At 45.4% G+C, this 10,559-nt stretch overlaps 1 protein-coding gene across 1 annotated transcript; it reads right to left on the bottom strand.

Moving 5' to 3' along the window:
• Positions 1 to 407: 407 nt before the first annotated feature.
• hapln4 (hyaluronan and proteoglycan link protein 4) lies at positions 408 to 10,027 on the bottom strand. Its single transcript, XM_079267895.1, is given in 8 exon segments — positions 408 to 1,285; positions 1,287 to 1,582; positions 3,161 to 3,347; positions 4,396 to 4,511; positions 4,673 to 4,845; positions 5,095 to 5,284; positions 8,060 to 8,192; positions 9,908 to 10,027. Coding segments are annotated over 8 exon segments (1,194 nt in total). The 5' UTR covers positions 9,911 to 10,027; the 3' UTR covers positions 408 to 1,189.
• Positions 10,028 to 10,559: the final 532 nt, after the last annotated feature.

Here is a 10,559-nt window from a genome sequence, read left to right on the forward strand (position 1 = left end):
ATCTCTCAAAAACCATTGCCATGAAAGCACCAACATCAGGCCGGAAATGAATTCATTTGTTCGTTATTTTTTTATGACCAAATATCTTCAAAACTGGTGACATTCCCATCATCCTCAGCTGAACTTTGTGTTTAGTGCCAGTTAGCAAAGTTAGCATGCTAACAGGCTAACGGGGGTACAAACAATGGTAAACGTGACATCTGCTGAACGTCCAAATGTTAGCGTTGTCATTGTGAGCATGTTAGCATGCTGATGTTAGCATGTAGCTCAAAGCACCACTTACAGTGTTTCTCAAATAAGGCCACTAGGGGGTATATGAGAAAAAAACCAAACACAACAATATTTAAGACTTTTATTTAGTTTTCAAGAACATTCATCCATTCTGTGGTGGCAGACATACTCTGTGATGCAGGATGCTGCGTGTACCATTTGTAGTGCATTTTGTTGCCCAGGTAGCTTCGAAGAAGTGCAGAATGTGAGGTAAATAGCAATTATTGTAGCTTTCCATCTCTGCTTATTCAGGCTCAGCATCTACTCTCAGCCAAGCAACACATGCTTCAGTCTAAGCTAAGAGGCTATCGCAGAATAAAGCATTAGAGCTATTTTAGAGCTAGTGCAATACTAACTACTTGTTCAGCTCTGACGGTGAGATTTGCCAGGTCTTAGTTCATGAGGCAACCGACTCGCTTTGTGCCAGAGGATCGCTAACCAAGCTCGGCACTCGGAAACAGGCAATTACACTACTTTTCATTTTTGTTGAGCAGATGATCCTGTCTCACCCGGAGATGGCACTGGGTTTCTGGCTCAGACTGGAGCTCAAGAGCCACAGCGTGGCAGCCAACATATGATCCACACGCACGCACACACACACACACACACACGTAAACAAGGATATTCATGGCAGACTCTCTGATCTGATGTGAGCCTGGCTGATGATACAGCTGCTGTTTAACCTGCTGGTTTTCCCAGCGACAGATGCGCTAACACACTCACTCCTTAAGATGATTGACTGACTGGAGGTAATAAAGATGCCACGCTTCATCTTTACCACAGCCTCGCTTCCTGTCACAGCTGCGTATGAGCGCATCATGTCTGCCAGCGTTTAACTTTGAAAGCCATGAATGGAGTCGGCTGCTATGGCGACAGTTGTTGCTGTCAAATCCTAAATCTCGCCCCCAGTCTCTCCACTTTAAATCACCGTGGTGGCATTCATGGGGATGCTGTTGCCGCTCTTCATCCTTGTCAGTCTCTCTGCGGGGCTTTTTGTCATTTCAGTGCCGCCTGCTGTTTTCGTCCTCGTTCTTGCGGAAGCAGAAGACGCCATAGAGGCGGAATTTTTTATCAGGGAAGCCCAGGTGTCGGACGCCTGGCTGGGATTCCCCACAGCGAGAGCGGGGGTTGACTATGGGGTAACGGATGCTGCCGTCCTCCAGCCAGCCGGCCTCACAGCGGTCCAGGAGCTGGAACTTCCACGCGGCGTACAGCTGACCCACTTTGGCCACCGCTGAGCCGTCGCGAACGCAGGCCTTCATCGCCTCCGCGTAGTTCACCTTCTTGAAGCGTTTGAGGAAGTACACTTTGCCTGAGGGGATATAGAGGGAGAGGGTGGAGGATGTTTGTGGTAACAACAACTGAAAAGGTGCAGGAAAACAGGGCGAGTGCATTGTTCACGAGGGCAAAAGGAAAGAAGAAGAGAGGAGAGTGAACGAGAGAGTGAAGCCCCCAGAGACACGCCGAGGCCTGAGGGAAGATGTTCACAGGTTTCCCGGCTTCTCTCTCTGACTGTGTTCAGAATATCAAAACCGTTCCAACAACCGTCTGGGCAGCTTCTCAAAAGCGAAAGCCAATACGCTCTAACTCAACATTACTCTTAAAACGCTTCCATTTTTGCTTTCATCTCACCTCCGGGGAGACTTGTTTCGCCTGGCAGTACTCAGGAAATTGGTGTTCTGATTGGATGACTTGCTTCAACTGAACTGAATCACGAGTTCAGCTTCATCAAAGGAAGAAGCAAAGGATGAAGAAGCTACCCAAGAAAATAAGAGGTTGGCTGTTTCTCCAAACAGCAACAACCGCCATCATGAAAATCACGTCCGCAACCTCAGCTTTGCACTTGGCTCAGCTGTTGTTGCTGATGTGACTGCTGGCTATTAGAGAGGCAGAATATTGTCTCATATTTCCCCGGGGGACGCTCAGTAAATACCTTCCAGCTGGACTGAGCAACAGTATCGGTCACGACCACCGCTGAAACCTCCTGCCCACAACAGACTGTCCACAGTAATGAACACACAGGGGAAGCCATGAGCAATCGTTTTAAGGTTTCTGTCATCCTCGCCAAGGAAAAGCACTGGCACCGCTTCTTCGTTCCACTTTAGACTGTCCCAACGTTGTTTATGATTCACCGAAGAGCCTCGTCTTTTATCTAGTCAATAAAACAGAAATCCTTTCACTTTTTTATAATGCGTGAGAAGGTTTCGATTCTCTTTCAAGCTTCAACGAGGCTCTGGCAGAATCCATTTCATGTGTTTCCCAAACTGAATGTCTTAACCAACGGTGTACTGTATGTTTCACTCGCGGGTCAATGTTTAAAAGGAGTTGTTCGAAAGGTTTTGGGAAACATTTGCTTTCTTGCTGAGAGTCACACACCGGGAGCGTCACGAACAAACGACATGAAAATGCTTCCATGTTGTTGTTTCATAAAGATGTATTGTATAGAAGTCTATGAGAAAATGACTCTACTTCTCTCTTGATTTATTACCTCAGTAAACATTGTAAACATGAGTTCATGGTCTCAATTTCTAGTTTCATTTAGTAAACTATGGTCCATTTTGAGTCAAAGAGACCATAAAGCAGGGTATGATTTAGGGCGGGGCTCATTTGTGATTGACAGGTTGCCATGTATGGCGTGTAAGTCAATCCAGCCGCCGACTTCCCCGAGTCTGTCTGAGCTTCTGAACCTGGAGGTGTGTGACGGAGACACCAGCAGACTCTCTGTGGGGACGGGATGTGAATCAAAGAGCTGGGAGATGAAAGCCGACGCCTGGCACCCGGAGGACACTGTGGCCCGGGCACCGCCGAATCAACAAGGCCTGATCTAAGTCCAATGGCCTGAGGCCAGAGAGATCACAGGCAGAGATCAGAGACTCTCTCTGTTTCTCACCGTTGAGCTTGGAAGTGAAGCAGAAGGCATCATAGCGCTCCTCCTCCTTGTGCCGGTAGCCGTAGTTACGAACGCCAGCGGGGTTGTCCTTGCGGCCGCACTGGTCTCTGGGATGAGAGATCGGGTACTGGACCGAGCCGTCCTCCAGCCATCCAGCATTACACCAGTCTAGTCCCTCCAGCCAGGCCTGTGGAGGGAGATACCGTACGTGAGTGGGTCATACTGAAGGATTAAATACATTATTAAGAGGTTTATCTCCGCTGACATTACTCCATTACTCTGGACTTTAATGCATATGGTTTTATTTTAAATAATGGGCCTGCAGTTAAATGTCTGGACTATGATATGCATGTTCTTATATCAGACTTACTGCTGCTCTAAAGCAGTTTATGACTGAGGGTTATAATCAGTAAGTGCATTGTTAAAACAAAAGAAATGGGCTATAAATGAATGTGCGATGGAAGGCATGATCAAAAGCAAATATGTGTAATAAATCCTTGGCGGTGATCTGATCCTTCCACCCCCGTCTCTCATGACATGACGGACATTTGTACCACAGCCGGCAACTTCTGGTTCTGAAAATTGAAGCCAATGTTTGAGTGCTTTAAACCTGCATTCTCTCTAGTGGCCATCAGGGGGCGACTCCTCTGGTTGTATAGAAGTCTATGAGAACATGACTCTACTTCTCTCTTGATTTATTACCTCAGTAAACATTGTAAACATGAGTTTATGGTCTCAATCTCTAGTTTCAAGTCTTCTTCAATACAGCATGATGTTCATTTAGTACATTATGGTCCATTTAGAGTCAAACAGACCATAAAGCAGGGGATGCTTTAGGGCGGGGCTACCTTGTGATTGACAGGTCGCTGCAACGGCGTTGTCTGGTCCGGGAGTTGTCTGTGTGATAACTTTAACCCTTTCATGAAAGTTAATGAACATTTTCGTCGGCTTTTCCGATACCACTTTTTCCCTCCCGGTACCGATTCCAAAACCTGAACTTGCGTTTTATACCGAGTACCAACGCATTGCTTAAACGCATCATGATATAAATCAAATGCAACCTCCACACATTAGCTGTTTGCTATGTTATTTAGCTAAGCAGGACTGTGCTGCCCACCAGCTGCTAGCAGCTAGCTTAGCTTGGATCAGAGACACTGGTATCAGTATTGGAACAATTCTACAAAATAATTATGACGACATCAACTTCTGATATGCAGACTATGGCATGTACTCACCTTGTGCAGTTGAGAGTGAGAGGCCAGAATGGCATCCTGCTGTTTGCAGGCATCCTCCCCCTGGTGGTAGTTGAGCTTATAGCGCCCCTCACGAGGGTAGTAGGGGAACACCACTCCTAACGGTGACAGAAACATACTTTTAAGTGTATGAATTTCACTTTAATCTCATGGGAACTCGTCTATCTCACTGGCCAACGCTTTATACAAGAGCCAGTAGAGCTTTAGAAAGGTCAGCCTTTCAACAAAATCTCTTCCAGCTGCCTCTTTAATTCCTGACCTTCTAGGTCGAGGTTGACAAATCCCGTATCGTCTTCCATGTCATTAGTGACTTCACACTCAAAGCGTCCGTAGTCCTCCAGCGTGACATTCTGGATGATTACCGAGGCGTCACCTGGTCCCGCCTGCTCCAAAAACACACGGCCTTTATAGGCTCCAAACACACGCTGCTGCCTGGAGAGAGATTACAAACGCAAAATATTTATTTTTACCACAGAAATTGAATATTTTATTTCTAGGATTTTCGCCGCATGAGCAAAATTATTGACATGAGAAACTCTATTAAAGTGGACTTTGTGAATGTGATGTATTTTGAGAATGAATTACTACATTGTGACTGTGTGCTAAGCATCTATAGTATGAGGCAGACATGGAATTAAACCCACAGATACAAACGGATTGACTGAGAAATGAAGGTTTGACCTTCCGAGTGCCACAAAGACGTCCTCGAACTGCAGCGCGTCGGTCACTTTGGTCCATTTAATCCGAATGCGGTCAGGATCGGTGTTCTCCGGCTCGTGGTGGAATCTGCAGGGCAGAGTGATGGAGCCGCCGCGATGTGTCACCACTTTACCCGGAGCTGTCTGCACAATCACCGCCCCGGTGTCATCCTCTGTGGGGAAGAAGAAAAACAAGACTGTATTTAGGGAATGATAATTATTTAACATTCACTGTAATTTTGCTGGTCTGCTTGCTCATACCGGTACTTTATTTGTATTATTTACACCAGGAGATTATGTATTTGTGTGTGTGTGTGTGTGTGTGAGTGTGTGGGTGGGTGTGCATCTCTGTGTCTGTCTGTCCACAGCAAATCTCACATACTACTGGACCCACCAGCCTGATCTTGTTTGTGCTCATTTGTACCCTCCTGTGGTTTCAGGGATTCACACCTTTTGAAAACATGTATTATTGAACAAACTCTTGTTTTATACACTCATTGACTCCTCTTAACTGACTGTAGAGGCTACAAGTGATCAACAACTGCTTCAGTTTGGAATCTTGTTCCCGCAACAAATTCCAAATTGTGCCTTTTTTTGGACTTCCACGCCAAAGTGTTCACTTGCATGTATGTATGTGTAACTATCGCAGATGACAAACTGATCGGACTGTAACAGAGCGGGTCTTCTGATGTTGCCAGGAGGAGAGCGAGTGAGCTGTTGTGAGCTGAGTGAGCCGATGTGAGTCCTCTGGTGTGTTTGGCGGATGGAGCTAACAGGGCTCATACAGAGGAAGTGTTAAACAGTCAACATGAAGCGTTACACAGCCGCCACGTTGTGGGCGGAATTTGGCACTCCTCTTATTCTTTTTATTGTTATTATCGTAGATATTTTTGGGGTTGTAATTTATTACTATTAAAATAGTTATTATTGCCATGTGCTTTATCCAAATGTTTCTTTAATATTCAACTGTCTAGCAACTTATGTGCAAAGTTTATGTTTATGAATCACATTTTATTGTGGGACACACACACACACACACACAGTGTTGCTGACTTGGAGACTTTCTCGCTGGACTTCGCAGCTTTTCAGATCGTTTGAACAACTTGCTACTCAGCAGAAACACAGTCAGAGTGAGCTGCTCTGGTGACAGGCGTCGTGTCACCGGGTCAGTTTGTTGAGGCTTAACAAACACGTTGAGTGTTGCCCTGAAAATGATTTTGTAAGATGTAAATATTGATATTTTGTCACAATAAATCTAAGCTGAAGTGAAGCTCGCCAGTTTTATGCTTGCATGTGAGATTTGTCCAAAACAAATGCAGGTCTCGAATGTAAATCTGTGTGCGTGTGACACAAGTTACAGAAGAGGAGAAATGGCAGAGCGTGTACATTCATTACACCGCAACACATAATTCATCTGGAAAGTAAGCTTCAGTTTTTGGGGTACACATTTAAACCTTTCAATTATTACAGACATGAAGGCTACTTTGCATGTAAGGTGCATTAAAAAAGCATCAAAATAAAGCTTGTTTGTCAAAAAACTCCATTGATTAAAGCTGTTGCTTGAGACTTGCGAGTGAAAAGCGAGTCTGGCATGTTTGCGGTCTAGACAGGTGGCAATTGTGGTTTGTAATTCATTCAATCGAACATTACAGCAGTGGTTGCTGCAGTCACATCTGGCAGAGATCTGCATTCTGGTTTGCGAATGGCTTTTGAATGGCGTTCATAACTTCTATGCTCGACATCGAGCAGCGCTACTATCTTGGCCGGAAATGTATAAAAGCGGTGGATACGAGTAATTCTCCATTGCCATAAAAAAATGTGCAGTCAAGTCCTTGTGGTGCTGTTTGCGATCACCCTTGACGCAGCCAACACTTGTAACTTTTGTTCAAATGGTAAAATAAAATGCTCGATTCTCTCAGTAATGGATCCCACACGCAGTGAGGTGCCCCGCGAAATAGAATCAATCGTGTGCTGTTTATTTGTGCTGTCGCATTAGTGCCTCAACATCCAGCGCATCACAGAAAAAAGGATGTTGGTCGCTTCTCTGCCCAGATCTGTCATCAGATTACCCCACTCAAAATGTTAACCTCAACCTCTCTCTCTCGAGAGCAATTCACCAAAATGATCCGAGACTTATGGTAACCATAGGCCTCCTCTCCTGATGGGCAATAACAAGAACGATTTGCATTTATTGCAGACATTCGCTCAAATGCTGTTTGTGTGTGCCAGTGCAGCCAGAGACTCCACACACACACACACACACACACACACACAACAAGTGGTGTAAACATTTAATGAGTGGCTGTGAGAGGTTTTCTGCTATGTTGTGACCAGATAAAGGCACCAACAATTATCCATGCCAGCCAGCAATTAGTCAAGTCACCGCGGCTCTCTGCAAAGTTGTTTATCACCAGCGGCCATGAAAGCAGAGCGGTGTTTCATCAAAACCTTTAGAACCATTATTTCTGCGACCGACTGATGTTCAGACAAACAAGCCCATGTTATGAGCGACTCCAGTGCTTGTGTTGAAGCGCGTTGGGATCTGAAGATGGGATCGGGAGCCCTCTACATGCGTTACACCGTCATGGTTACACCAGCAGCTCAGAAGCATCAGCCAGTCGTTTATTAGTGATCTGATCAAACCACTCGATGCTACATGCTACATATGCTACACGAGAAAGTCCAACTTCTCACGACCCGGATATTTTTTCATCAGAAGGAGAGTGAATATAAGACTTACATTCATCAGGTGGTCACAACTCTTATCGGATGATCATTTTGCATGTGCTGAATGTGTGAATAGGTAGCTGCTTGCTAACATATTAGCCATAATGATGTTATAAGACTAAAAGGTGTCAGGGATGTCCTGGTTTCAGAAACATACCAGTAGTCCTGACTTTGCTGCTGTGCGCTGCGAGAAACTGGAAAGAAATAATGCTCTTCCTTACCGAGCACGTGCACCACCTTCCTCCTTCCCTTGTCCATGTCAGCAGGCAGGGAAGCCACTGAGACGGCAGAGGTCAGGATGAAAACCACAAAGGACATTTTCCCGAAGGCCGGAGGTCTCAGCTGCTTTAAGAACTGCAGGAAGGGACACAACAGAGGAACTGTGGTTATCAAAGGTCAAACGAAAACGAAGAAATCAGACAGTGGCGTTCCAGGGGCACAATCGAGACCAAGGTGAAGAAGGACAGTAGCTTGACATCTTCAGTGTCAGAAACAAGGGGCTTAACTCAATGACAGTGGCGCCATCGATGTGAAGACTTGGGTAAAATCCACATCTGTCCCCTGCCTCTCATTCATGCTGAAACCCCAGCAGAGAACTCCTAGTTTAGCTGGTCAGTGATCAAAACAAAAAGTAGCAGATCATTCATTTGTTCAGCTTTCTCAAAACAATATAAAGACAAATAAGTTTAGCCGACTGCTTCTGGTTTGAGTCACGCTTTCATGTCGCAGTCTGCTGCACACAGCAGTTTAAAACTGCCTGCTGGTGAATCTCACAGTCACCGTCTAAAAGGAGGAGACAGTCCTCGCTGGAAAGTTAAAACTAAAAGCTTGTTCAGCACTTTTTTATCGTCAACTGTGGCAGTTGAAGGAAAGGGTATTTGGAAAGTTTTGATGGAAAAAGTCTTGGCTCAGTAGAGCTCAATAGTAGAATACGGGCAGACGTGAAATCCTCACAATTACCGAAGAAAACTAAAAAGACAGAACATACATATTATGCATTAAAGGCACAGTGTGTACGATTTGGTGGCCTCTAGTGGTTGCAAAGTGCAACCGACTGAATACCCCTCCACTCACTCCTCCCGTTCCAAGACAGCAGTAACCTAAGCGTAACATAATACTACTTTAGTACAAGTATTGCTTTACCTTTACACTACTTTAGGAGCATGATGTCAGACAGCAGCTGGGCGGTACCACGGTTTTGAACTCTGCGGCTCACCTGACCACAGTTTCACAAGCGTGTCTGAGAACTACTGTGGTCCTCAGGTAAAAAACCGCTAACAGCTCTCATCAGAGCCAGTGTTTGGTTTGTCCATTCTGGGCTACTGTAGAAAACATGGCGGTGCAAGATGGCGGAATCCATGAAGAGGACCCGATGTAAATATGAAGGAACGAATTGTAAGCTAACGAAAACACAATGACTCTTAATAATAATAAAACCATAGTTACGGATATCATATTCAATTTCTGCTCAATTCTACGCACTGTGCCTTAAAGAAGGGCAGAAAGAGACTCCAACACATTCTGAAACTCTCATCAGAGTGTGTGAACTGTCTCCCCTGGCTGTGACCAATGAGGGATCACTATGCTGACAAGCTAGAAGCCACTGCTGCTCACTCTGGTCAAGCACTCATTACTGTTACAAGCTCTCTCCGGGTTATGGATGAGGGTGCAGCGGTTGCTCGGAGCACAACGGTTTGCAGACGTGTGTGTTTTGACCCATGATGGATTGCAAACCGTTGTGCAAAACACTAACTTTCAAACACATATAGATCGGGCTACATTGTACCATCATAACGACAAAATACAGGAGCCGATATGTACAGTATGCTGCAGCTGTGAGCGTCGCTAGAGCTTTGCACTGTCAGTGTCACCTGAGAATAATCCACCGCAGCACATAGCGTCTGAACAGGCCCCAGTGAAGCAGAGTAACTAAAGCAGCCATTTACATGCACGTTGCACACTACAAACATCCCTGCTGCATCTTTTTTTTTTCCCCTCAAGGTTAGTCCTGCAGCACCGAGAGCCGCGGAGCAGAGCCGTATGCTAATGGAGCACAGACGTGAACTTACCATGGCTACCGCAACAGGATTAATGCCGGGATGGAGCAGATGTGCCGCTGTGCGTCGTTTAACTCCTCGGCCAGGCTCAATGTTGTTCTGCAGCAGCGCTCACCTCTCTCCCTCCCCGTCTCGCTCTGTCTGTTCCCCGTCCCATCGCTGATCTCCAGCACTGCAGGGGAACCACCGTGTTTGTGGGTCCCGCAGTCCTCCGATGACGCAGCAGACGTTTGCCTGTGCAGGCAGTGTGGATAGAGCAGCAATGATGTCGCACTGATTTACTGTTGGTGAATGTCTTTATTGGAGCCCATCAGAGTGGCACTTATTGCTTTGAGTGTCACACAGTTAATGCAGGAAAACCTGATGAACTTTCAGGCGGAAACGTTTCTTGCTGTTGAAGATCAATTGAAATAATGGAAGTGTTCGTGTTGAGAATATGGCTGCAGATTAAGATTAGTTTATGTCAAATAGATGAATCTAATGCATCCTAACAGCTTAATGGCTGAGGAAGAGTGATACAGAATAGACTTCAGCACAAATGTTCTTATTGTATTACATTATAATAATGGTAATTTATGTAAATAAACAAAATCGGAAGTGGAATGCTAGCAGCCTATATTACTCTTGTAACTGTATATAAAGGCACAATTGAGATATTACATGC

This window comes from Melanostigma gelatinosum (assembly GCF_949748355.1).
Source record: "Melanostigma gelatinosum genome assembly, chromosome: 4".
NCBI classification, from domain to species: Eukaryota; Metazoa; Chordata; class Actinopteri; order Perciformes; family Zoarcidae; genus Melanostigma; species Melanostigma gelatinosum.